General features: G+C 44.1%; 3 protein-coding genes across 7 annotated transcripts in view; all 3 read left to right on the top strand.

Annotated features, from left to right (window-relative positions):
- LOC137788631 (dnaJ homolog subfamily C member 13-like) overlaps positions 1-10,563 on the top strand; it is a 30,717-nt gene extending 20,154 nt beyond the window's left edge. For 4 of the 5 annotated variants that reach the window (XM_068581575.1, XM_068581573.1, XM_068581572.1 and 1 more), the window contains 28 exons: positions 202-404; positions 520-604; positions 699-853; positions 1,195-1,240; positions 1,352-1,506; positions 1,633-1,834; positions 1,934-2,049; positions 2,191-2,269; positions 2,370-2,505; positions 2,886-3,070; positions 3,193-3,267; positions 3,377-3,496; positions 4,014-4,409; positions 4,501-4,614; positions 4,707-4,823; positions 5,146-5,323; positions 5,428-5,519; positions 5,604-5,703; positions 5,816-5,890; positions 5,972-6,084; positions 6,170-6,339; positions 6,431-6,473; positions 6,645-6,818; positions 7,123-7,302; positions 7,620-7,760; positions 7,871-8,014; positions 8,124-8,223; positions 9,403-10,563. In XM_068581575.1, coding sequence (XP_068437676.1) covers positions 202-404; positions 520-604; positions 699-853; positions 1,195-1,240; positions 1,352-1,506; positions 1,633-1,834; positions 1,934-2,049; positions 2,191-2,269; positions 2,370-2,505; positions 2,886-3,070; positions 3,193-3,267; positions 3,377-3,496; positions 4,014-4,409; positions 4,501-4,614; positions 4,707-4,823; positions 5,146-5,323; positions 5,428-5,519; positions 5,604-5,703; positions 5,816-5,890; positions 5,972-6,084; positions 6,170-6,339; positions 6,431-6,473; positions 6,645-6,818; positions 7,123-7,302; positions 7,620-7,760; positions 7,871-8,014; positions 8,124-8,223; positions 9,403-9,500 — 3,792 coding nt within the window. In that variant the 3' untranslated portion in view covers positions 9,501-10,563. Of the gene's footprint in view, positions 1-201; positions 405-519; positions 605-698; positions 854-1,194; positions 1,241-1,351; positions 1,507-1,632; positions 1,835-1,933; positions 2,050-2,190; positions 2,270-2,369; positions 2,506-2,885; positions 3,071-3,192; positions 3,268-3,376; positions 3,497-4,013; positions 4,410-4,500; positions 4,615-4,706; positions 4,824-5,145; positions 5,324-5,427; positions 5,520-5,603; positions 5,704-5,815; positions 5,891-5,971; positions 6,085-6,169; positions 6,340-6,430; positions 6,474-6,644; positions 6,819-7,122; positions 7,303-7,619; positions 7,761-7,870; positions 8,015-8,123; positions 8,224-8,513; positions 8,619-9,402 lie in introns of all 5 variants that reach the window. The other variant, XM_068581574.1, reaches the window with a different exon arrangement.
- Positions 10,564-11,517: 954 nt separating this feature from the next.
- topbp1 (DNA topoisomerase II binding protein 1) lies at positions 11,518-23,935 on the top strand. The gene is made up of 28 exons (XM_068582308.1): positions 11,518-11,884; positions 12,029-12,117; positions 12,208-12,342; positions 12,444-12,587; positions 13,140-13,321; positions 13,525-13,718; positions 13,799-13,975; positions 14,067-14,233; positions 14,362-14,525; positions 14,971-15,215; positions 15,325-15,647; positions 16,024-16,196; positions 16,694-16,905; positions 17,209-17,525; positions 17,632-17,817; positions 18,055-18,170; positions 18,314-18,437; positions 19,221-19,379; positions 19,463-19,559; positions 19,658-19,859; positions 19,995-20,227; positions 20,445-20,587; positions 20,698-20,794; positions 21,493-21,656; positions 21,774-21,902; positions 22,011-22,100; positions 22,592-22,753; positions 23,380-23,935. The coding sequence occupies exons 2-28, from the start codon at positions 12,031-12,033 to the stop codon at positions 23,506-23,508; spliced, it is 4,551 nt and encodes a 1,516-aa protein (XP_068438409.1). The 5' UTR covers positions 11,518-11,884; positions 12,029-12,030; the 3' UTR covers positions 23,509-23,935.
- A 1,796-nt stretch (positions 23,936-25,731) lies between these two features.
- Positions 25,732-26,993, top strand: part of tmem108 (transmembrane protein 108) — a 41,573-nt gene continuing 40,311 nt past the window's right edge. The window contains exon 1 of the mRNA XM_068582386.1: positions 25,732-26,116. The gene's annotated coding sequence lies outside the window, so the exon portion shown is untranslated. The remainder of the gene's footprint in view (positions 26,117-26,993) is intronic.

Below are 26,993 nucleotides of genomic sequence, written 5' to 3'. Positions count from 1 at the left end.
TTAACATATTTTATTCTTATTTTGTCTTTATATTGGAGTGAAATTACCCACTTCATTTAATTTGATGTTATCCAGAGTAGACATCTTGAGATCTTCTCCCAGTTGTTGTTTTTGTTTTTTCTCCTGTAGTTGTTGCAGTTTGTTTCCAGCAGCCACCACTACTTATCTTTTTGTATTGTGTTTTTGCTTTTCCTTCTCCAGATGCAGGAGTTTTGGAGTACAGGAGTCCTGACGGCGAAGACGCGCTGCTGGGCTCAGGGGATGGATGGCTGGCGCCCCCTGCAGGCCATCCCGCAGCTAAAATGGTGCCTCCTGGCCACCGGACAGGCCGTGATGAACGAGTCCGAGCTGGCGACTCTGATCCTCAACATGCTCATCACCATGTGCTCCTACTACCCCAGCAGGTGGGGAGAGAACTAAATAAATCCCCTTTTTTTATAGAAATATATTTTATCCAGTATCATCATATCATTCCATTCTGCAATTTTGGTTTAAACTGTTTGTTTTGTTTTTGCTCAGGGACGCAGATAATGCCATTATCCGTCCTTTACCGAAAATCAAGAGGATGATCAGCGACAACGCTTGCCTCCCCCACATTGTTCAGGTGACTATTTCTTCTACACAACGGTGTCGTGTCCACTTTGGTGAATTGAAATGAAACGTCATGTTGATCGTATCCCGTTCTTTCTCTCCTCCAGCTGCTGTTAACCTTTGACCCCATACTGGTGGAGAAGGTGGCCAACGTTCTGTACCTGGTGATGCAGGACAACCCGAATCTGCAGCGCCTCTATTTAACTGGGATCTTCTTCTTCATCATGATGTACACGGGCTCCAACGTGCTTCCTGTCGCAAGGTGAACACACACAGACAAGCAATTTGTGACGATATAATATGAATATAGCGTGATCTCGTTATCCCAATACATTTTTTCAAGTGTTCTACTGTGAAATGGAATATTTGAGCAGTTTACAATTACAAGAGGGATTTAGATCGGTTACATTTGATTGGATCACTTAAAAATGGTTTGTCTTAAGGGTGTAGCATGAGTTCACACCTCCATTGTTTCTAAAAGTTGCTAATTGACATAAAGATATTATGTTATTGGTTGTTACTTGCTAACATGAGCACGCTTCAAATTTTGGCATCAGTAACATGCATGTATTGACCTCTCATACATTTCTGTGGTTTCTTAAGGTTCCTGAAGTACACACATCTGAAACAAGCCTTTAAATCGGAGGAGGTAAAGTTTTTTTATATGGATTTTTACCTTATATGTTACCACAAATTATATCCTATGAATCTAACCCCCTTTTTTTCTAAATACCACTTGTCTGCTGTGCCTCCCCTCCAGTCTAAGGGCCAGGACATAGTACAGCGTAGTGTTCTGGGACCGGCGCTGCCTGAGGCCATGGTGTGTTATCTGGAGAACTACGAGGCTGAACGCTTCTCAGAAATATTCCTTGGAGAATTTGACACACCTGAAGCCATTTGGAGCAGCGAGATGAGGTAGGTGTCGTTCTCTGTCGCGTCTTATTCGCGTGCTTTCAAAGGCAATGTAAAGATATTTAAAAGCGCGGCGTGTGGTTTATAGGAGAATTTAAAATAGCTTGCGTTTGACCTCGTCCGTTTCAGGCGGATGATGATCGAGAAGATCGCCGCCCACATCGCTGACTTCAGCCCCAGGCTGCAGAGCAACACGCGGGCGCTCTACCAGTACTGCCCCATCCCCGTGGTCAACTTCCCTCAGCTGGACAACGAGCTCTTCTGCAACATCTACTACCTCAGACATCTGTGTGACACCACCCGCTTCCCCAACTGGCCCATTCGAGACGCTGTATGTCTCTTTTTGTACTTAAAAAAAAAAAAATAACATCTTGCTTGTGTTTTCTAAGAAAGGCGTCTTTACGTTTGTGATCCACCTCCATTACTGCAGGTAAAGCTGCTAAGAGATACCCTTGAAGCCTGGAAGAGGGAGGTGGAGAAAAAGCCTCCCTCTATGTCTGTAGATGATGCATACGAAGTCCTCAACCTCCCCAAAGAGCAGGGGCAGTGAGTGGCCTTTGATTTATTATCACTTCTTACTCGTTTTGTGTCCTGAATATCCTTGAAGGCAGTTCATGTGGATGTTGTAGTTGTATTATGTGGATTTAGATAGCAGGACTGAAAAAAGTATGCCATTCATGTCTTCAGGCACGAGGAGAGTAAAATCAGAAAAGCTTACTTCAGACTGGCGCAGAAGTATCATCCAGACAAGAACCCAGAGGGCAGGGTATGTGTTCTGATCATTACTGACATGTTATGTATCTAAGGGCTTACGTATCATATATATATATTCATCCACAGATATCGTGTCAACTTGTGTCTTTCAGGACATGTTTGAGAAAGTCAACAAAGCCTACGAGTTCCTTTGCACAAAGTCGGCCCGAATCCTGGACGGCCCGGACCCGGAGAACATCATCCTCATCCTCAAAGCTCAGAGCATCCTGTTCAACCGACACAAAGACGGTATGCAGACCGGTTAACTGTCTGTCTTTCATTCATGCTATTGTTCTTTCTACCTAAACATTTTGAAAGAAGTGAGTTCAGACAGATTTCTTATGAGTGAATTTGAATGAAAGTGTGTTTTATGTAGTTTTTTTTTTTACTATTCAATGTTATTTGTAAAGCCTGATATCACAAATATGCCTCAGAGAGCTGTTTGTCTTTGGACCCATGCATGAGGACAAGGATGAACTACTCTAAAAATAAACTTTTAATAAGGAAACAATACAGGAAGAAATCTTAAAGAGAGCATCTGAGGAGCGATCCCTCTCCCAGGATGGGCAGAAGTGCAATAGACGTAATAACATTAAGCTACTACTGTTCCTCTTATTTGTCTGTAACAGAACTGGAACCTTACAAATACGCCGGTTACCCCATGCTCATCAAAACAATCACAATGGAAACCGAGGACGAGCTGCTCTTCTCCAAAACCTCCCCTCTGCTCCCCGCTGCTGCCGAACTGGCCTTCCACACCGTCAACTGCTCGGCTCTTAACGCAGAGGAGCTGCGCCGCGACAACGGCATCGAAGTACGCACGCCGTCCCGAATCCTCAAATATAAAGCAGGACAAATGAAACGGCCGTCCATCTACATGTGGACTGCTGCACTGCGGTTTGACTGAATAAATGACTGTTTGCTGTATTCAATCAGGTGCTGCTGGAGGCTCTCTCTCGGTGTGTTGCTGTTTTAACTGCATCCAGCAAGCCCGATGACATGGCAGTACAGGTAAAATGAGTGTTTATTCACCTGTAGTCGCCTTCCTCTCTGGAGACGAATGCAGTGCTGCTTGTAAGGATTTCTATCGCACTGTTTTGAATATTTGAATGTGCTGCAGGTGTGCGGGCACGTCTGTAAGTGCTACAGTGTCGCGGCCCAGTTCGAGGAATGCAGGGAAAAGATAATCGAACTGCCCAACATCATCAGGGACCTCTGTCACATCTTGTTCTATGGAAAGGTGAGAACCCGCACAGTCTTCTTCTATAATTACAAAGAAAAAATCTTCCATGTGCACAATTTGTCAGCATCAATATGGCACAGTTTGATTATTTGTGAGGTTTCTCACCATATTTTTAATAATAAATGCCGGTATTCTGTCATTTTAGAGGCTACTGTTGCACAAAATATCCATGTTTTCTATATTTAAGATGTACTTTTGTTTTACCAATGAAAATAAAGATGCTGGAAGTGCATCTTTAGTCCAACCCATTCATCCATTTTTAAAGTAACTGCATTTTAAATGTATTCTAATTTATATATTTCCTTTTTAAAGTAATGATTGAATATATAATAAATTGAAGGGCTCCATTGAGGGCCATGATGGTTAACTCTTGGCAGTCATCTTGCTTGTTTGTGGTCCCATTATCTGATATTTATGTATAAATATTTAAATGCTAGAGCACCAGCGATGTCCTCTTTATAATTTTTCTGCAACCAGACAGCTCCTTGACGTTCTCTCCCTCGCCTCCTCTCAGGGTCTTCCAAAAACTGCCACCCTGGCCGTACAGTGCGTGAGCTCCTTCGCCGTCGACTACTTCCTCCAGACCCATCTGTACCACGCCGGTGTGCTCTGGCACCTGCTAGTGCGCCTCTTCAACTACGACTACACGCTGGAGGAGAGCGGCGTGCAGGCCAGCCAGGACACAAACCAGCAGGAGGTTTCCAACAGCCTGGCCAAGCTCAGCCTGGTCGCCCTCAGCCGTCTGGGAGGCTACGCCCAGACACCGCCCGCCGCGGACGGGGACAATCCTGTTTCGGAGACCAACGGCGTCGAGGGCACGCCGCCGGAGAACCCCACCATCCGCAAGAGCTTGGCGGCCATGCTGACGCCATACATCTCACGGAAGCTGGGAACGGGATCTCCTGCTGCGGTATGTTGTGCAGGTGGATGGAGAGGGCGGTCTCAAGCTTTTGCATCCATGAACCCCCGGCGCCAAGCTGAGTACCCTGTTGTGCATTTAGGTCTTGAAGCTGCTGAACAGCAACTCGGAGAACCCGTACCTGATCTGGAACAATGGAACACGAGCCGAGCTGCTGGAGTTCCTGGAGCGCGAACAGGAGGGGAACATCAAGAGGGTGTGAACCACATGTGCAATATCATGGATATTATATATGATGAGCCATGTCTGAGTAAATAAAAGGTATTCATGCATTCTGTCTCTTTACAGGGAGAGAATGATAAAAGCTTCGGTGCAGAGTTTGTGTTCGAGGATCACAGCAAGGAGCTGATAGTTGGGGAGATCTTTGTGCGGGTCTACAACGAGCAACCGACTTATCCTCTTGAGGTGAGTAAATAAAAATCAACATTGTGCCATTTCGGTTGCAAGGGCAACAGCTTTGGTCCACGTTTACTTCCTGTCAGCTATCAAGGACGCCGACTCTCTTAACAAACACTGCAACAGGAGACACAAAGGGTTTAACAAACTATGTTTGCCCTCTCTCATCAGTCTGAATTATACTATTGAAAGAGCCATATTCATTACACAGTAGCTGTGAATACTGACACAATACAATTGTATTGCCACATTTAATAGTCTTATTTGCTACATAAACTAGACTTTAAACCTATTTGCAACGCTATAAATGTGTTTCCATCTCTGCTTGTAGTACCCCAAAGCCTTTGCAGCAAGTCTTCTGGACTACGTGGGCTCCCAGGCCCAGTACCTCCACACTCTGCTGGCCATGAGTCAGAGTAACAAGGTGGAGTCCCAGCAGCATGTTGAGAGGCTCCGCTTCGCTGAGATGGCTTTAGAGGCTCTCCGCAATGTCATCAAGAACAACCCTGGTAAGAGACGGCACTTCCTCCACTCCTACTTTGTCTGAAGAGCCCACAGTCATTATATTTAGAGGTCTTAACTTTCCTAAGCTCTCATCTTTGTTGGATTTCAGGTTCGGAGTCGGAGTGCATCGGCCATTTCAAACTGCTCTTCTCTTTGTTGCGGGTTCATGGAGCGGGCAGAGTCCAGCAGCTGGTTTTGGAGGTAAAGGTTCTTGTTCCCGATACCTTAATCATGACTGTGGTTCCTCGTGATCTTTGCATTTTAAACGATGCGTTTCCTCTGCAGGTTGTGAATACAGTGACGTCAAACCAAGAATGTGTCAGCAACATTGCTGAGTCGCTGGTGTTGTCCAACCTTCTGTTGCTACTGCACTCGCTCCCCTCCAGTAAGAAGACACTTTCAAACTAAAAAACTAATCTTTGGCGTATAATTCTTGCTCCTTGCTGCCTTTTCTAACTCATTCTCTGGACTAACATGGTTTTATTCTCCATCTCTAGGCAGGCAAATGGTGCTGGAAACCTTGTATGCTCTGACTTCCAACACAAAGATAGTCAAAGAGGCTATGGCTAAAGGTCAGTGTAATTTGTTTATTTTTCCATATTTGTGGAAATTCTTAGTGCACAGATGCTCATGTTAATCCATTTGTTCTCCAGGTGCTCTCATCTACTTGCTAGACCTCTTCTGCAACTGCACACATCCCCAAGTTCGCACACAGACCGCAGAGCTCTTCTCCAAGATGACCTCGGACAAGCTGGTCGGCCCGAAGGTCGGTCCTCACAGATATGAATAGATAAAAATCGAAAAGATGAAAGTCCTCCTCGCGTCACCACAAATATTCTCATCTCCGCCAGGTGCGTCTCACGCTGATCCGTTTCCTCCCTGGCGTGTTCATGGACGCCATGAGAGACAACGCCGAGGCAGCCGTGCACATATTTGAGGGAACGCACGAGAACCCTGAGCTCATCTGGAACGACGGCTCGAGGGAGATAGTGTCCACCACTGTTCGGGAGATGATGCTTGAGTATGAAATGAGCCCAATTTTATACCTTATTGAACCAGTAGTTTGAAATATTGGAGAATCATAACTGTGTAATATTGTTTTTTCCCCTCAGGCACTTTAAACAGCAGAAGGATAATCCTGATGTGAACTGGAGAGTAAGTGTAATAGTATATCTCTTTCATTACAACATTAATTAAGGATCATTTATTGTCATTATGCAACACTGGGAACACAAGAAAAACATTTAAAAACAAAATAGGAGTCAATATGAATATGTTGTCGTGTATGATTTAATGTGACAATAAGTTCTTTGTTTGTGTGCTCAGTTGTCAGAGGACTTCACGGTGGCTTGCGGGACGGGACAGGGCGAGATAGAAGTCGGCGGCGTCTTCCTGCGTATCTTCATTGCTCAGCCGGGCTGGGTGCTTCGCAAGCCACGAGAGTTCCTGGTTTCTCTTCTGGAGACCATGACGGAGCTGCTGGAGAAAAACAACCCCAATGTGAGCTTCCTGACTGAGAAACACACTCACTCAAGTCTTCTTCTGAGTTGATTAGGAGACTAATTGGTCCTTTTTGTTCTTCTTTCTTTCTTTCTCTCTTTAGTCCATTAGTAGCTTTTTAATGCTTTTTCAATACATTTCAGAGCACATCTGTTCGGCACAAGATTTTAAAGTGGTGCTTTTGTGTGATTCTTTGTGGAGAAACTCGGTTTTAAGTCAACTAAATTGTGTTAGTTGACAAAGAATTCCTTTGTTCGGGGACAGCTCTTGTAAGGCTTTCACGTCTCCCTGTGATCTCCTGCAGGGCGAGGCCCTGGAGACGGTGACCACGGCGGCCGTCTGTCTGTTCAGCTCGCAGAGCCAGCTGGCCGACCAGGTTCCCCCTCTGGGCCACCTGCCTCGTGTCCTGGCAGCACTCAACCACAAGAACAACGCCGTGCCCAAGAGCGCCATCCGCCTCATCCACGTGCTGTCAGACAATGAGGTGAGGAGCCAAACGTGCACATACATACAGCTGACTTATTTGAAGCTTTCGGTACAATCTGCACTTTGTTTTAACAGCAAATACTGTGCTAAACTTGGATTATTCTGTGAGTATGTAATCGTACACTGTGTACTGTCCAGGAACTGCCATGCTAAATCCCTTTAAGGATTCACACTCAAAGAGACGAGAGTTCATGTATCACAAATACTCACAGTCTCACTTTGCTTTCTTAAGAGTTAAGTTTTGCCAACAAACTCTTTATTGGGCCGCTCTCTCCTTCCTGCACTGTAACACACTGAAGTTGTTGTTTTGTCTAGCTGTGTGTGCGCTCCATGTCAGCGTTGGAGACGATCGGCCCCCTTATGACTGGAATGAAATCTCGGGCTGACATGGCCGGGTTGGCTTGTGAAGCTCTGAACCGCATGTTCCAGAAAGAGCAGACTGAACTTGTGGCCCAGGTAAACTGTCACCAGTATTATTCGTTAGATTGTTTTTTGTGTGTGCAACATGTTTGATGACCATGTAAAATATAGATAATAATAATATATCTTCTTCATGAACGGAACAGGCTCTCAGAGTGGAGCTGGTCCCGTACCTCCTGAAGCTGCTGGAAGGACTCGGCCTGGAGACATTAGACAACCCTTCAGCTACTAAGGCCCAGATTGTAAAGGCTCTCAAGTCCATGACTCGTAGTCTGCAGTACGGAGAGCAGGTATGATGGGAATACTTGACCAGCAGGATCATAAATGAATCTCATCAATTGTTTCATCATACTGGTTATCTGTCTTATTTGAAACTCTCTACCAATCACTGCTTTGCAGGTGAATGAGATTCTTGCAAAGTCTTCAGTGTGGAGTGCCTTCAAAGACCAGAAACATGATCTTTTCATCTCAGAGTCTCAGACTGCAGGTTACCTGACAGGTAAAGTATTAATATAACCTTAGCTTTGCTATTGAACACTCATCGCATCACAAAACCTGACATTTAACAAGCAAAAACTGTTGATACGACGCTCCCGTCTGTGTTTAAAAGGTAAGTCTTGTGTGTCTTTTTTCTGAGCTGATCTTGAATCTTAATGCTTTGCTTTATCCTAAAACCGCCTTGTGGCTGACTCCTCGCTTGAGCCCAGAGACCCTTTCTCTCTCTCCACGGCCTCTAACTTCCTGGCTCTGCCCTCCCCTTCCTCTTTGTCCTCCACGTTTCCTCCTCAGGGGTATCCACTCCTTCTCTCCTGGCTGCCAGTAGCCCACTGCGAGGTGGGCTCTAGACTCCTAAGCTGGGCCCTCCCAGCCCTCCTCTCTCTTGCTCTGATGCAGGTAGACGTTGACCTTGCACCTACCTCCATTCCTTGCCCCTTCACCTCCATCTTTGACCCACACCTAATTTTCCATTCCCAACTCTCCATCTTCAAATTGCTAACAATAATTTAATCTTCATCTCCATCTCTATGAAGGTAGATTTGTGTCTTTTTTTACCCAGGCAAATTTCTGGTTTGTAAGTAAATTATCTCCAAATCTTTGCTCTCAATTAAAAAAATTGCTCAAAAGAAAAATAAAAAAGATTTACTGGGAATAGAGAGCGTTGAGTTTTTTTTTTTTTTTTTTGAGAGCGTTTTATTTTTGAGAGCATTTTTTAGAGCAGTTTTTTTTGAGAGCTTATTTTTTTGAGAGGTTTTTTTTTTTTTAGAGCAAATTTTTCTTTTGAGAGCATTTTTTCAGAGTTTTTTTTTCTAGCGTGTTTTTTTGTTTTTGTTTTTAGAGCAAATTTCTTCTTTTGAGAGCAAATTTGGGTTTTAAGAGCTTTTTTTTTTTTTTTGAGAGCGTTTTTTTTTTGTTTTTGAGAAATTTGCTTTGGTAAAAAAGACACAAATCTACCTTTTTATACATCGACATCCACCAACTACTACTTATCACAATCCAGTTTCAGGAACTAACAGAAATGCCCTTGAAAGTTTAAAAAATGGACGCTTAGTCAGAGTAGTGATCCCGCCTTCATACATTAAGTAGTAGTATTTTAGTTGAGTACATCCTTGTAGCTCACCAATAGCACTCCAGCTATCCCACCTGGTCTAAATTGTATCTTTGTTCCTGACACCTGTAGGTCCAGGAGTAGCAGGTTACCTGACAGCGGGAACTGGCACCCTGGTAATGCCCAACGTCCCACCCCCTGTGGACAACGACATTGGGGACCAAGGCTGATGGACACACTCACAGTCACGCTCAGGCACCCAGACTGCCCTGCTGCTTCCCAGCTGCAGCTCAGAGAGGGACTGTCCAGCTCCCAGGCGAGGGGATGGAGAGAGAGAGAAAGATGGAGGAGAGCCTGGCCGTCATTGACCGTCACCAAAATCTCTGCGACACCTCCTCCAGAGTCACTCGCCTCTCCCTTTCCAAACGGCACTCAAGTCTTCACAAACACTTTGAAATTGTTTTAACGGATGACCACATTTGTTCTGTTTCTGTGCTACTGTTCTTGTTTCTTCCAATGACACACAGAAGAGTTTACTTTTTGTATGAATATATTTTTTACTCTAGATTTTGTTTTTTTCATGAGAAAGACATTGGAATACTGAGGCGTAGGATAAGTTAACGATCTCTTCACTGTTATCTTATTCCTCTGTGTCATATCCTGATTGGCTACACCGTTATCCAAATCCTGAACAGAGGATACTTGGCCTTGTTTGTGACACATTTGTGCACAGGACCTATTCACCTCTTACATAAACATGTCATTTACTAGTCTATATGATGGATTCTCATATGGAAAAGGAAGAAAAATGTTTAAATAGAAAATCTGAAAACATTTGTGTAAGATTTCGCGGCCTTGTTTCTCCACAAGAAAGTCATTTGAGCCCTTAGAGATGCTGACCTCTTGTCTGGTTTGGTCAGGCCCTTTCAAGGTTGACACAGATCTGATCTCCAAATGCCCAGCCTCTTATCCCTCTGATCTTAATTCATAGTTCATTCTGCTTTCTCTTTGAAGGCTACCCTTTCTGCCTCACATTTTAAGTGATTCTCGTTCCCCCAGAATGCAAAAAGCACTAGAATATTTATAAGTGGATAAATCAACAAAAATAATCAACAAAAATGAGCTTCTGCTAAAACAAGACGTTGACGGATTACAAATCTGGATGTGAAAGACTAGTGCAATTTGTGAAATGTTCAATGTAATATTACGTATATAAACTTTCTATAATGAATGTACATTAAAAAAAAAAAATCAGTCGCACTTGTACATAAAATTTTAAGAATAAAAGGGAACCCACAGTGTTGTTCTTTTGTATTTACATTTGTGTTTGTCTAAGTAGCTGATATTTCAACAGAAAGAAACATTTGTTTGCTTATGTTTGACCTTTACTTACGCCTACAAAGTCATAAAATGTGCTCTGAATACAACAAGATGATTTAACATTTCATGCTTAAATTCTATTAAATCTACAAGCTATCAAAATGTTGCTTTACTCATAAACTTGAACAGAAATTATAGCTTTCCTGCAACAGCTTGCATATTTTTATTTTGAGGATAAACATTTGAGAAATTAAGACAAGTTCGCCTAAACCTTATATTCATTATGCTGAGAAAGATTGGCTGACAACACATTTATTCGGTCAACATAATCTATTGAAATCTATAATTTTCAAAAGGATTATTTAATTGAAAAGCTTGTATTGTTCGAGAATATTTAAAAACCGTTAATCTTGATGATATGGACTTCTAACCTTTCCTGAATTTATATTACGTGGTATTTATTATATTTTTTAAGTGGTTTATTAATTATGTAGGTTTTAGAGATTATGATTTTGTCATTCCCTCATAAACCTGGGATAAATTATTCACATTTAGGCTAAAAAGTTAATTATTTTAAAATATAATCTACTCTAATGTATTGTGTTTAGGATCATGTGATATAACGTCACACCACCCGCTCTGGTCAAACCCATAGACCGTATAAAGGGTTACACCTAATATGGGTCAGAAATGTAAGAGTTTTGCAAGATAAGTATAGAGCTGAATATTAATCAAAACATCAGACTTTTACTATTTATTTGGTTGGCTCTTTTCACAATTAGTAATTGTACAACTGAAGTGTTATTGCATTTTTATAATAACACGTTGAATATTAAACGTCGGCGATGCGGAACTCTTCTCCCTTGGAGTCTGACTCCACCCGTTCGAATTAGCGTGCAACACCGGAAGTTACGTCGTTGGCGCGAATAATAACAACAAAGCTGACATTTCAATTTTGCGAAGCCATTATTGTTGAATTACAACATGTACAGACTTTTATTCAACACGGTGGAGACCGTTCGTTTATAATAATATGTATAAGAATGTTATTTGATTCATTTTTAACTTTATAACGCTTGTTTGAATGTTGGCTAAGCAGTCGCTTTCTCGTGAGTTAGCTAGACAAGCTCTTCCTACAACGGACAGTGGCCTTAACGCTATATACACTTTTATATTTGGATTTTTCTCTGTTGACAAGAAAATAACTAGTTGGCGTTCATATTAATTACGATCAGTAACTTAAAACGTTAGTCATTACCTCTTTATTTACCTGGCAGTGCAGATCAAAGAACAGGTAAGATGCCTTCAGTTAGTTAACATTATCGTGAAAGACTATTCAGTGACAGCTGCTGTCGACTCGAGAGGGCTACCGTTACTGTTGATGCCATTTCCACAACCGTTAATGTAGTTGATGTCTTTTTCACTGTTCCTTATTCAGTTATGTCCAAAGAAGGCAAGGGAAGCTTCATTGTGAAGTTTGTGGAAAACAAAGAACACAAATCAGAGTATGCTGTCAAAGCTTACGAGGTAAAGCTTTGTTGATGTTTACCTTTTTGCCACCGTGCTAATGTCTATTCGTTTGCAGAGGATGATGACCTTTTTCTTGCGTGTACACAGGCCATTTTGGAACTGCAGTCTGACAAGTACTTGAAAACCATCGATGAAGATGCAGTTTTACAGATGGACCAGAAGGACAAGTCTCTCTTCGTCTTCAGCAGTTTCACCACTCCGGCCTTTCTGCACTGCAAAAAGGTCTGACTCAAAACCTGGATCTTGAATTTAATGGGACTTTGTGAAGCCCTGTCACTAAGGGTTGGTATTATCTTTCTCACTCTTTGTTATTTGACATGTAGCTTGGCTGCCGAGTGGTGAGTCCACTGGTGGTGTTGTACTGCTTGCAGCAGCACCACTGCGTCCCCAAAGCAGAGGAGCCCATCTATAACATGGCCATGGCTGACATCACTATTTCCTGCACTAGCTTGGATAAAGCAACACGGGTGAGATTATTGTGTGTGATGCTTTTCAGATTGTTGCTTTCTAATAAATTCCAAAGACGTCACGAAGTGTATACATGTTTTGGACATAAAACACAAAGCCGTCTTTGTCACAATTTCAGTAAAATAAACGTTATGGATTAAATCAGAATGATTTTACCTCCTTTTTAGTGGACTGTCTTAGGCAGGGTGGTTATGTGGGGATTCCTTAGGTGTCCATCAGCCTGTTGTAGTGATATGAGCATGTGTTAATAGTTTTAGACAACAAAGAATAGAGCTAATATGACATGTGTACTATTGTAGCTTTCAACTTTGTTATGAAATTGCAGAGCACAAGCCACAAAGTGTTTGCATAACATTGTTTGCACTTAATAGTGAAAGTCTGAAAAGGCAATTCATATGATAGCTGCTCAATATAGTGGGACATAGATTTGCATCCCCGAATACATATGAAAAGTGTAACATAGAGCACAATGAATCTTCTCCATAGGGGGTTAAGATTTAGGAACATACAGGACAGTGTTCTCTAATGTGTTTGTCTGTCATTCTTGACAGGCAGCGGTGATGGATCTGGTGCAACTCATGGGTGGACGAGTCTATCTTGATCTAAATGTATCGGTCACACACCTGATAGCCGGAGAGGTGGGCAGCAAGAAATACCTGGTAGCAGCCAGCCTGGGTAAACCCATCCTGCTGCCTACATGGGTCAATGCCTGCTGGGAGAAATCTCAAAACAGGTATTAAAACTTTCATGTAGAAGGATACATCCTGATTTTTTGGTGAAGTTTTCTTGGCCAAATATACTCTTTCTTGCACGGTTTATTAAAAACCTTCAGGATTTGAAGGTTTCCTGGTTGATATTACCAAAATGTGTTGATTATACAATTGTTGTATGACATTGTAACACTTATGAGGATATAAACGCCTTCTTCTGCTTCAGTCTTTTCAGGTATACAGACCTACCCATTGAGGACTACCTGTGCCCTGTGTTGCGTGGCTGCACTGTTTGCGTGACAGGCCTCTCCAGCACAGAGCGTAAAGAGGTGCAGAGGCTCTGTGATCAGCATGGAGCCAACTACACCGGTCAGCTCAAAATGAATGAGTGCACACACCTCATCGTTAGTGAGCCAACAGGTAGGTCCCGATCAGTTTCAGCACAAAGGGTTCCTTTATTGCGACCAGTATCATTTGTAAGTGTTTGTATTTGTTTGCAGGTCAGAAGTACGAGTGTGCGAGGAAGTGGAACGTGTATTGCGTGTCTCTGCACTGGCTGTTCGACAGCATAGAAAAGGGCTTTTGTCAAGACGAGAGCCGGTACACTGTGGAGCGTAACGCATCAAAGACCACTCGACCGCACACTTCCACCCCCACGGGCACCAACAAGAAGGAGGGTGAGCCACAGACTGATAGTTCTTTGTTGTGTACTGTATTTTTGAAGGTCTGTAACGTATTGTATTGAAGAATCCTGTTTTTTAACCCCAGAGGGTCCATCTCTGCTGGGCTTGAGCCACATCTCTGTGAATGCTAGCATGACAATAAACGACACGGCCCTCACCAACGGCACCATCAGCCGCCTGGAAGCTCCAGACCCCATTGATACCCTTGATCTCACCGTCTGCCCAGCTGATGATATATTGGATGGCTGTAAGGTAAACCAAAGAATGTTCCTTTACATTTAGAGTGGAGATTTCATTTCCACTATTTTGTCTTTTTTTTTTGTTATCATGCGAACGGCATATATGAGGCTCTATTTCACTCTTTGTCAAATGTTGTGCAGCTGTACCTGTGTGGCCTGCCAGGGAAGAAACTGGAGAAGCTGCGGCGTCTTGTGAACGCTGCAGGAGGTCTGCGCTTCAACCAGCCTAGTGAGGAACTCACACATGTGGTCATGGGAGAGCCGGACCAGGACCTCAAGAATTTTCTCTTCAAAGCAACACATAGGTCCGACCTGTAAAGATTATTACTTTATATAGAATGTATTGCATCCTCGCTTATTGCAAGTTTGTTGTTCCTTCACTTGAAAAACAAAAATGTCTGTCAAAAAACTGCCATAAAATTATATATTGATATTTTTTTTCTTTCACTGAGTTACATTTCTTTAACCAACATCACTTCCAAATATTCATTCATTTTCAAAATTCTTAATTTTACTCTCAAATATAGACAAATTCCTCCAAATATAATAAAACAGCACAGCATAGAAGTATACGCTTCATGGACTCGAGTCCTTTCTAAATTTAAGTCCAGGATACATCCTTACCTTATCCTACGTCTTAAATTAATTTTGTGACATTTAGTTACCAAGTAAAATCTACAGGATTCAGCTTTAAACAATTCAGCATGTTTACAGTCTGTTAAATGTTCATGTCTGTATGTTGCTTCTCAGACCTCACGTAGTAACAGTGCAGTGGCTGCTGGACAGTTACAACAAAGGCAGTCTGCTCCCAGAAGCGAGTTACCTCCACCCTGACTGTCTGCCTCCGGCCCCGGATGCTGTATCTGTGTCTGCTCGCCGCACTACCTCCTCCCGACAGTCAGCTGGTCCGCCTGCAGCCAGCCCCAGCACGCCCAGGCAAATGAGAGCAGAGGAAGATCTGCTCTCTCAGTACATGGACGATGACCCTACATTAGGTAAATGTCTGATGTTAAAGAATTAGCGCCGTTGTTGCACCTTAAAGAGAGATTTTACAAGATATAATTTCATATATCACAGCTAATGTCATTTTTCTTTCATCCCCAGTGGACTTGCCCCCACCAGCAGAGAGCACCAGCAGGAAGTCTATCCATACATCTGCTGAACCTTGGGCGCCAAACCTCACCAGAGGAACACAGCCAGACTCAACCCTGCAGGAAGCCAGCGAGGCAGGCCTGTTTTTCGGGAAATGTTTCCTTCTTGTGGGCTTCGGCGCCGAAGCAGAGACCCAGCTGTCGCTACTGGTGACGGAAAATGGAGGCAAGGTGCTGATGGGCCGTACACGCGTTGTGGCAGACTACGCCGTGGTCCCGCTGTTGGGCTGTTCAGTAGAGGCCACAGTGGACGAGGTGGTCACTGACACATGGCTGGTAAGACCACAGTCGTACCGCTTTAATTGTATCCGTGTCGGGAGGAGGTTGTGTCGAATAAAGAGGCAAAAGTCAATAGTAAGGGAAAAATTCTCTGGTTCTAGCTTCTCAAATAAAAGTATTTGTTGCTTTCCTTTTTTCCATATCCTGTTAAATGTAATATATTTGAGTTTTGGACAAGGCTTTTAAAGGCGTCACCTCGGCCTCCGGGAACTTGTGCTGGACATTTTTTTGTAATGTTTTTTACTGCAGTCCAACAGAATTACATTCCACTGATTTTGAAATACATATTTGTCCTCCATCAGTTCTGCGTGCCATGATTATGCTTCGTAAGCTTGATACCTGACAGGCGTGCTTTGTCTTTGTTCATTTTCAGGCCATGTGTGTGGAGAAAGAGTGTGTCCTGCAGCTCCACTCCAACCCTTTGTTCACACCCGTTTCTCTGATGCACGGACGTTTCCCCCTCAGCGATTGCGTTCTCTCTGTCAGCCAGTTCACGGGAGCAGAGAGGGAGTCTTTGGTGGAGCTGGCTAAGCACCTTGGAGCCAAGTACGGTGACATTGCAGGCCTACTTTTATGCTACATTAAGGGTGCTTGTTATCGGAGATTTTTTTTTACAAAAATCTTGCTTGAACAGATTTACTCCTTAATGGCAGTTTAAAGATATATTTTATTTTGTATACTTAAATTAAACATCAGTTGCTTTTTCATTGTTTTTACATAGTTATTTTAGTTGTATTGTTTTGTTGTCCTGTGCTCTATAATACAATGAATCATAATATTACACTACATTAATCCAATAGTAACAATATTAGTAGTTGTAAGTATATTGTACTTGTACTCTAATAGCAGGTTTTGTGTCAAGAACAAGAATATTAAACGTGTAATTTCCTTTGTACATGTTTCTTGCTGTATGATCCCGATCTGTGGCGTTTTACCGCAGCTAAATAGAGAGAGAAGAAGAGGTAGAGGACGTCCTCGGCTGCGTCCTGCCTTGCGATTGTGCGCTCCCTGTCTTTGAAGCTCTTCTTCTCTGCCTCCCGCAGTGTCCAGGATTACTTTGTGCGCCTGGCCAACCAGAAGAAAGGGATGCTGGCCAGCACTCATCTGGTCCTGCAGAGCCCTGAAGGCACAAAGTACCAAGCGGCAAAGAAATGGGGGCTTCCAGCCGTCACCATGCACTGGATACTACGGTCTGCTCGGACCGGCCAGCGAGCAGAGGAGGGCCGTTTTCTGGTTGACCTGCCACCCTCACCAGGTTAGAAACCTGTTCATTAAAGCTTTCATGTGGATGTAAATGTGTGTTTTTCTTGCATTGGCTGGGTTTAGAAACATGATGGATAATAATTTAGTAAATTACCATAAAGGGCTTTTCTGTTTTGTGCTATAATTCACATTAGTTTAGTTGAAAAGTATAATAAGATTGATGTCCAGGGAATTTGTCGCGGTGTTTTTGACTGAAATGATATACAATTTGGCTGTAATCGTTGTTGAGTGTGACGGTGTAGTGAGTTTGTTGTTTCTTGTGCTATAACATTGTTTTTCTTCTCTTCTTCCGCAGAGAAGGACGATGAGAGTTTTGTCGGCGGTTCCCAGAAGCCGGTCGTGCCTCCGCCGGCACGTTTGTCTCCAGAGATCCCTTTGCAGGGTCTCCAGAGCGGTAAGGTTGTTACGCCGATGGATTTGGGTCGCCTCCGAAGCAAAGTGTCGCGCTCCGTGTGGCATGACGTGAAGCCCAAAGAGGACGTCGGCACCCTCAAAGAAAAGCAGGAGGGAGGCAGAAAGAACACCCCTCAGAGCGAGGCCTCCCTGCAGCTGGACACGCCGTCTCGTTTCCTCAGCAGAGACCAGCTATTCAGGCCGTCTTTCAACTTCAAGGTTTGGAGCCAGCGTGTAGCGAGCAGAATCTAGTGATACAAGTACAATTTTAGCTTCATGATAAAGGCTTGAAGCTATAAATTGTACAACTGTTCATTTTGTGAAGGATGCTCAAGGAGCTTTGGAGACTCCGGGGGGACAATCCAAACCTGGAGAGACGGCCGAGACCCCGCTGACTGACGTCATCAACAGGAACCTGAAGGTGTTTCTCGCCAATAGCAACCGAAATAACGCTTCAGATATGCAAGCCATCACCGCTAGCCCCCAATTTACCAAGACGACTGAGCAGGAGGTAAACGGAAATACACAAAAAAATACAGTTTGCCTGTTTGTAAACTTGACGTCGGTGGTTTAATCTTAAAATCTCTTCATTTGTTAAATACAGTGACGCTGATGGAGGATCTCTTTTAGTTCTAGAAGTCTTTACTGTCTCTTGATACAGGATGATGACCACATGTGATAGGGTAGATGATGCACTGTCTATTTGAGTTGATATATAAACAAAAGCGTTCTTAAATTTGTTTGTCAGGTCCCAGAAAAAGACGTCAGCCCTCTGACTGGAGTCGTGATCTGTGTGGGAAAGAAGCTGAGCAAAATGCAGAGTGAACTCAATGCTGTCGCTGCCTCGCTGGGCGCTGACTTCAGGTATTCAACACATTTTTGCAAACTTCCATGAAGGATTAGTTAACATTTTTTCATAATAAAGCAATATGGATGCGGTCATAAACACAGTTTGAGTAAATATGGATGCAGTTTGTCCAAACGTTTCTTCCTCATCGTGTCTTTAGGTGGGCTTGTGACGACACTGTGACGCACTACATCTACCAGGGCCGAGTGGGGGACAACACCCGGGAATACAGAGGCGTAAAGGAGCGAGGGCTGCATGTGGTGTCCCAGTACTGGCTGCAGGCGGTACGTTCCCCAGTAGCAAATAGAAATATACACCAAGTGCTTTACTTCACGACTCAACTTGTTCTTTACTCTCAACTGCACGGGGCAGGAAGATATTTACAAACCTGTCCGACAGTTCGTAGTTTGGCACTTTTAAAATTAATCAGGACTGGAATTAATCATGATTCATGATTAATTGATTCATACTTTAGTCGAGAAAGAAGAAGATTGTGAAAATGCCCGTTAGTTTTCCAGAGCCCACGGTCATTTTTTATTAATGTTTGTTTTGATTAACCGAACGTTCTAATAAACAAAATATTCATAATATATGATAATTATAGAAAGTAGAGAACAGCTAAAATAATTCAAAGACGTACTGTAATACTTTGATTTAGTTTGTTATTCAGTTAAAAGATATTCATGTGTTCTCTACAACCATTTACCAAAATAAAGGTCAAGAGTATTTAATCATGGGAATGCCTTAGAAAAGGATAAATCTGTAAAATCTGTAAAATAATAAGAAAATAAATAAGGAAATACAATCAAGACATAAAATATACAATAATTGTTACAGGTATTTTCAATAATTCGTCACATTTATTTATCTCAGTTGTGTGTATGCAAAATATACACATATAATGAAAATATGTGTGTGGAATATTAAATAAAAACTGCTTTGATAAACTTATTTTGCAGACAAATGAGAGTTTCAGCGACGTTTCTCCTCCTCTTTGTTTCATGAAATCAATTGTTGTGTCTGATGAGCTTCTGTTTTCCCCATGTGTGTTGTGTCGTTGTGAGCAGTGTGCCGAGGAGCAGAAGCATGTCCCCGAGTCTCTGTACCCTTTCACCTACAACCCCAAGATGAGCCTGACCCTCAGCCAGGTGCCCAACAGCTCCCAGAGGTCTCCTCCTTTTACACGGACCCAACTCAGAGACGTCACGGAGGGAAAGGACGAGAAGGTGGGTCTAAAAGAGGATGTTCTTACTTACATCTAATGAAGAAATACGTCATTAATGGAGTGTCTCATGAAATTGTCCTTCAGTGTGGACACGTTGCCCCAGAAGATGCATCAACATCACGCCGTGTGAGCGATGGAAGCGTCGATAAAGAGGACGCGGGTGACGCTGCAGATAGAAGCGGTGGGTGTCTTTTTCCAGCTGTCATTTATTTCCACAAAGCTTCTGAACGTTTTGAAGAACGTGCAGACTTATGTAGTTGATCTTTCTCTCGCGTCCAGAGGTTTCAGAGACTCTAGAAATGAGAGAGAACCTGCAACGGCAGCTCCAGGAGATCATGTCCGCCACCAAGCTGACGACGGGGAGGCGTACCTCGGTCCGACTCAGCAGGATGGGATCCGGAGGAGCCGACTCGGGCCCACACACTCCTGACGGGAGCCGGATCGGACGCTGCGGGAGCAGACGTACTCTGGAAGCTCTGAGGTAAGGAAGCAATGCATTGAGAAGACAGTTTATGTTAAAACTCATATCATGTGCATCATTTTTAGGACTATTGTTGTGCTATGAAACCTAAACATCCACCTCCACCTCGTCCACCCCGTTCTGTCCTGGTTTCAGGGTCCCCAGAGAAGCCGCTCTGGACATCAACACAGAGCCGTCTCAGAGTGAGCAGATAGTTTGGGACGACCCGACAGCCAGAGAGGAGAGAGCCAAGCTGGCTGATAACTTACAGTGGCCCGGAAGTCCGTCCCAATACTCTGAGCCCCTCGCTCCTCCTGCTCCACCCCCCAGCGCAGAAAACGGCCCCCAGTTCAGGGACTCCTTGACGGACTCTGAGCTGGTGGAGATGGGTAAGAGAATTATAGCAAAGTAAAACGCTATAAACATGTTCTCAGGCTGAGATTAGTGACTACCACATAAGTGTCAAGTAAGTCAGATAGGTTTGTTTATTTACCTGCCTCGGCAATGAATAATTTCACCATAAACGTACACAATGGAACGACACGGCTTCTGACGTACCGTACGTTCAGTTTGAACCTTCACCGTCATCACTTTGTCCTCTCACAGCTGCTTGTGACGTCATCGACCAGCACATGAGCCAGAGAGTCACAGCAGCTCCAACAGAGGAGCGAGACAGTGACATCCTCACTCCCAAAGCCCCGAGCATCGCCTTCCCTCTGGCCAAGCCCCCGGTTGCACCGGAGCCACAGGTGACGACTCCTGTTTACGTTGACAATAAGACGTTGATGCATTAATATAACTGAAGTACGGCCTCTTTAAAACAAGCTACTGGTGCTAAACGGTTCTTTCTTTGTCTCAGGAGGAGCCGGAGGAAGAGAAGCAGCCACCCAGATTCCAGCTGTCCTCCCTCAGCCCACAAGAGCGCATTGATTACAGTCACCTCATAGAGGAGCTTGGTGAGTCTTCCACCTAATTAGAGCTCTAACAGTGTTTCATCCTGCTAAAGTAATGCAGAGGAGCTGATCGCTGCTGACTAACAAAGGAGGAACTGCCTCTGGCTTCTGGGAACGTTTTATATCCTGCAGAGGTTTCCTGTTGTGAGCTCAGTATTCTCAAATGAACCACTGCTCATCATACATTTAATCATTATTAAAACTTAGAAAGTAGATTCAACCAAGATGCAGCATCTACAAAAGGAGCCATTGAAGGAATACTTCACTCACAAAGTGACACAACAATTCAGGATTGCATCGACAAGTAGCGCAAGAATGCGACTGTTTATGCATAATATTATGGTTTTAGTGAAGATGCATGTGTTTAGGGAGTAAGGAGCATAACGCTGGATCCATGAGACTTATTACACTGCAGGAGTTGTGTGAGAGTTTGTAAACGGATGTTTTGATGTTGTTAAAGTTTCCCACATTTACTTAAATTCATCAAGAGTATTCATAGGAATGCGAAAAAAACTACTTTTTCCTTAATTATTTCTTAAAGTGTGATAAATTCTGCCTCTAAAGGTTTCACTTCAGCAGCTGTTCATACTTATAGAAAACTCTTTTCAATCTTCCATATCAGGTCTGTAACTATGACTTTACAGATTACATGCAGAATATCTCATCTACAGTTCTTCCTCTATTTCTGTTTGCTCTTTCAGGCGGTGTCGTCCTGGACAAGCAGTCGTTCGACCCCAGCTGCTCCCACATCATCGTCGGGGCTCCTCTGCGCAACGAGAAGTACCTGGCAGCCATGGCGGCGGGCAAATGGATCCTGCACCGCTCGTACCTGGAGGCCTGCCGCTCTGTGGATCGCTTCATCCCGGTCAGGACCTGAAGATTTATGTTTTTTCTTCAGCAGACGTTGATTATCGCTCTCTCATCTGCAGTGGTTTCATTCACCCGACTCTGACAGCATTGTTATGTTCTGCGTCTGTTCCAGGAGGACGAGTACGAGTGGGGCAGCAGCTCCATTCTGGACGCGTTGCCCTCCATTACCTCCCAGCAGAGGAGGCTGGCGTTAGCTGCCATGCGCTGGAGAAAAACCCTGCAGGGACGCTCTGAACGAGGGGTACAGTTAACACGACGGTCCTCATCCCTGTCGTTTGTGTTGTATTGTCTCCTGCTGGACTGTTAAAGTATCCTCTGCATTATTAAATGTGTGTATATGTTTGTTTAGGGAGCGTTCAGTGGATGGACGGTCATGCTGAACATCGACCAGAGCCGGGAATCGGGCTTCAGGAGGTTACTGCAGTCTGGCAGGGCGAAGGTTGCTGCTTTGTTCATTTGTTGTGTTTGAGTCCAACATCATTGACTCGTCGCTATTGCAGTTTTCAAATCAGGCTAACGGCAAAGCGTTTAATGCATTACAGGTGTACTCATAATGTGTTATAATCTGAATCAACCACCCAGATGTCGACACATCTCCCCTCGTGATCAGTTCAGTTGGGAGATGGCTCTTAAAACAGCTATCAGGATCCTTTAAAGTGACATTTACTGGTCTTTGTTTCAGACGAGGTGACTCATCTCCGCTATAAAACACTGAGAGAGCAAGTATTAAAACACTTCCGACCGTAGAGAGCAATCACGCGAGAGCAAAGTGCTGACAAAAGAACGCGCAGAGAAAAGGCAAACGATTTAATCAGACGTCCCACGTCGGCAATTCTGCGCTAAATATTCACAAAGAAGTTGACACGGGTTTGTCTGTGAACGTAGCGGCGGCGTAGTTCTCACCTTCAGGTCCTCTCTCTCTCTCTGCAGGTCCTGCCGAGTCCCTCCCCGTCCTTGTACAAGGAGGCCACTCACCTGTTTGCAGACTTCGTCCGGCTGAAGCCCGGAGACTTCAGAGTCGACGTGTCGGAGGTCTCCTCCCACGGAGTCCATTGCTTGAAGCCGGAGTACATCGCAGACTACCTCATGCAGGTTAGAGGAGCTTTTTTGTAAATGAATCAGCACTGCATTGGCTTCATGTTATTGAGATTAAACAAAACCCCAGCAGGGTTCATACGGTCATGGAAAACCTGGAAAAGTCATGTCATTTTTAAAAATGTTATTAACAGGCCTGGAAAAGTCCTTAAAGTCATGGACATGTGTTATATTCATGTCAATTATTTACGCTGAGTTTGAAATAATTAATATGCTTTTAAAAGAAAGATGCTCAAGATATAAGCAGGCATACATACAGGCAACTATAAATGTTTATTCTTTTAATTAAACTACTGTCTCTCATTCATTTGTGTCATTTAAGGTCTCCTGAATGCTTTGGGATTCTCATTGATAGTTTAAAAACTACATTTTCTCATTTTTTCATGTTTATACCGAGATTTCACAAAATGTTTAGTCATGAAAGTCCATTGGGTCGAAATGTGTATGAACCCTCTTAGATACTTTATACTAAAAAGTGAATGTTTTATTCATAAATGCTGACACTAACGGGCTGTTAAACATGTCTTGTGCTTTTTAAATGCTTTTATTTTGAAGAAGTGAGGTCACTTCATAAGCGCTAAGTAGATTAGATGTTAACCGTGTGCTTTATTGCACCCAAACAGGAGCCGACCCCGCCCGTCGCGCTGTACCAACTCACTGAAGCTGCCTCTGGAGACGCTTCAGGCACGCCATCACGCAAACGCAAAGTAGCAGCGGACAACTCCAGCCTGAAAAAGACGCGTCTGAACTGAAATGTCAAGCTCCTAAATATTGTCTTTAAAATGATAATTGTAAATATGACTTTGTCTTTGTATCTCCTGTGCTAAAAAGTAGCATTTGTTTTGGCTTCTTAATCCAAGTGCATTGCAGTCTGTGCAGTGAGCTGTGAGACTGTCGCCATGATGGATGACTTAATGAAGCTCTGGGAAAAAAAAGTGTTGAGTCACGTTTTGTAATTGGGTGCAATGATATTCCCCGGCCTGTGAAGGGCAGCACATCTTCACGGTGTGACTCGGTTACAAGTGATTTCACAGCAACACAATGAGAAGGCAAGTTTCTATTGTGCCGTTTTATCCCTTTAAAAAATGATTATTACACATGAATAACTATTTATTTTTCTGTTGACTTATATTTGTGTTTCCTCCTCCATTAAAATCTGTTATACTATTCATCAGCAAACTTTGTGTATGTATGTTCACGTCGTAATAAGAAGTCAAAGGCGATAAATAACCTCAATCAATCGCCCGTACTCTTCCTCGCCCATGTGACCTCGGCCCACTTGTATCTGCTGTTGATCTGCCCACGCGGTAAACACCAGATTTTGTTTACCCGTTGTTGATCCGGGCCTTTTGGTCGCGCGTTGTGCCGCCTCATGCCCGCGTGCCGGCCGAGGTTAGATGCCCCTGTCGCCTCCCATATGGACCGGATAAGTGGTTTAACCTCATAATAGACTGACCAGCTGACGGCCTCCACACAGACGCAGCTTTGAGCTGCTGTTCGAGAGGTGAGGGATTAGAGGAGCATGACTCAGGCTGCTCAGAGCCTCCAACGAAGGAACGAGTTTGGACAAAAAAGGTTGAGCAAATTCTCTCCTTTACCACCTCGCAACAGTATTCTCTCTTATGCATTTATAACAGAGGTCCCAAACCTTTTTGACTTCTGGTCCATTTAGAGTGAAGCAGTTGCTTTGTGACACCTGGTCATGAAGTAATAAATTGTGAGCTGTTCCACTCGTGGTTTTCACATATTTGCCTTTAAAGACCTGAAAAGGTGGAACTATCCGGCGACCCGTTGGATATGTCATGCAACCCCTCCTCAATGGGTCCTCAACTGACCCCCCAGGTTGAGAACCACTGCGCTGTAGCACGCTACACTTAACCAGAAGTCTTTTAACATGATATAACGTGAATCTATTTTAGTATAACTCAAACTAAAAGGTTTTTAAAAAAAATATATTGAGTCGTCAGATTAGAAAAGATTAAAACTATCTGGGGAAAGGAGAAGCCCACATGGAGCCTGTCAGACATTTTCTGCAAAAAAAATTATCTTTAATTAACACTAATGTAAGCAATAAATTGTCACCATCCTATTTTGTTCCTCGTACCCTCACACATATATGACTGACAATGATATCTATGTGGAGCCTGAATGAACTTGCCCTGTAATGGTACAATGTCTTCGATCATCAACCAAGTTTACTTGTTATAGATTCTGGAGCAAATTGTGTATTCATTTCTTTTTAAAGAAAACAAAACAAGCCGTAGAAAATTGTCGTATTTAGTTAATGACATAAATGGCTGCCAATGAATCATTGAAGCAGACACAGATGGACACATGTCCATCACACACCCTGCAGCTTTAAAGGAAGCTGTTAGTGTTTCTGCAGCAGTGCACCACGAGAGACAACCCGGCAAGCTTTGTGGGGATGAAGTGACACAAACAAAAAAAACCCAGCACACAGGTTTCACAGCACAGTTGATCTGAGTCAGGACAACTTGTTTCCAGTCAACAGGTGTCCCGCGGGCTAATCCCCCACTTTGCTGACTGGCTGGTCGCCAACAGTTGCGTTTCCCTGACGCTTTTCACTCCGCCATTCCTCTCCCGAAAGGTAACTTTAAGCTTTTTATTTCTCTTTCGGTCGGGACAGTTGGATGTCTGCACGGGGGGGGGGGGGGGGGAGAGCACGACCCACTCCTACCAGGGGGGAGGGAAAAACTCTGCAGCAGCCCTCATTAAAATTCCCCGTCCGTACACTCGCCACGAAAAAAAGAAAAAACCCTCCTTTAGTGGGTGGCACCGGCGTCCTGCGCGCCTCTTTAATTGCGCACCACGCATTCGCGAGCGATCGCGGATCCCACAGCTCCATCAGCGGCGGAATCACGCTGCCCCGAAGGCGGAGACTTAGTTTTCGTGTCTCCCTCCCTCCTCCCTGTCTCCCTCCCTCTCTCCCAGTACATTTCATTCCACGTCAAGGCTGGAGTGAGGAGAGAAGGTGGGCGCAGAGGTCCGGCAACGCAATAAATAGGGTGGCGCGCCTTCCACGTCTCATCCAGCGGCCGGCCGGACGCGCTGTGTGTGTGTGTGTGTGTGCGTGTGCGTGTGTGTGTATGTGTGTGTGTGTGTGTGCATGTGCGTGTGTGTGTGGGGGGACACACGGTCACTGGTGCTTCTTGTCCCCCTCCTGCCTACCTCCCCTTTTTTTTTATTGTGACATTTCTCGGCGGGGGACTGGCAACATGTGCGCCTGGATGCTGTGAAGAGTGACGCGGCGGCTTTTTTTGGAGGGAGGCGGGGGGGAGGGCTTCATTTCTTTCGGATACGCCAAGTACCCGACGTAACGGCGCACCTTGTGTATCATAGGTGAGTGCATCGGTGTGTTTGGGCTCAGACAGCTCTTCTCCTCTCTGCTGTGCAGCGTACCTGTACTGTGTTTTACTGGCTGCCGTCTGCGTGTTGATCATGTTGAGCAACCGATTTGTTGCCAATCCCGCTTGAAGGTTTCCAGTGACAGTCTCAGAGACGAGCATCTCATCACTGGCAGTGCTGCATCCAGCTGTGACTGTAACAGTATATGGTGTCCTGTGAGTTCAGAGCATCATTGAATGCACTGCGTGGTGGAGAAGTTGCTGGTCAGTGGGCTGGAAGATTCCTGGAAAATCCTAATTTCCCTGGAAAGAAATGAATGAATACATTGTTTGTTTATGGATTTATGTTTTACTCTCTTGGCAATCCTAAAAACAATAGATTATTATGTTCAATTAAAGCGTTTCATTAGACTTTGGGTGGCATCACATTCATAGAAGGATTGGTGGTAAAGATTCCTAGCAGTGGCTGGCTGTGATCCCAGTTTATTGACGACACTGGTAGGCGTGTTTACTTCCAAAAACCAGGAGCTAAAAGTTTCTTTTTAGGCCAATCCGTCTTGCAGCTTGAGGATCTCTGCATTAAGTGCCCTTCAAGTGGTTTATTTCTCAGGCAACATGGCAGCAACAAAGCAGATAATAGGAGGAACTCTCTTAAAATGTACGACCACCGTGAACAAACCGGCGTCGCCAAATACCCCGCTGGAGTGTGGAGCTCCAGCTTTTGTTTGCAGGCACACTGGGAGCGTACGGAGTATAAAGTAAAGTGTGCACTAATTGAACCTGCCGGCCACTCTCTCCATTGTGCCAGGAATGTTTGGTGGCCCGTCCTCCACAGAAACCCCCCCATCCCTTTGTTCTGGGGGGACAATCCT

Source organism: Clinocottus analis, unplaced genomic scaffold (genome assembly GCF_023055335.1).
Source record: "Clinocottus analis isolate CAN_PGR_092001 unplaced genomic scaffold, fCliAna1.0.p SCAF_18, whole genome shotgun sequence".
NCBI lineage: Eukaryota > Metazoa > Chordata > Actinopteri > Perciformes > Cottidae > Clinocottus > Clinocottus analis.
This window is presented reverse-complemented; position numbering and strand designations above follow the sequence as displayed.

Bases quoted from the DNA above. Each gene is read 5' to 3' on its own strand.
- topbp1 (XM_068582308.1), top strand. From the start codon at position 12,031: ATGTCCAAAGAAGGCAAGGGAAGCTTCATTGTGAAGTTTGTGGAAAAC. The intron at 12,588-13,139 runs GTGAGATTATTG...CATTCTTGACAG, and splicing joins GCTTGGATAAAGCAACACGG to GCAGCGGTGATGGATCTGGT. The intron at 17,526-17,631 runs GTTTGGAGCCAG...CATTTTGTGAAG, and splicing joins GGCCGTCTTTCAACTTCAAG to GATGCTCAAGGAGCTTTGGA.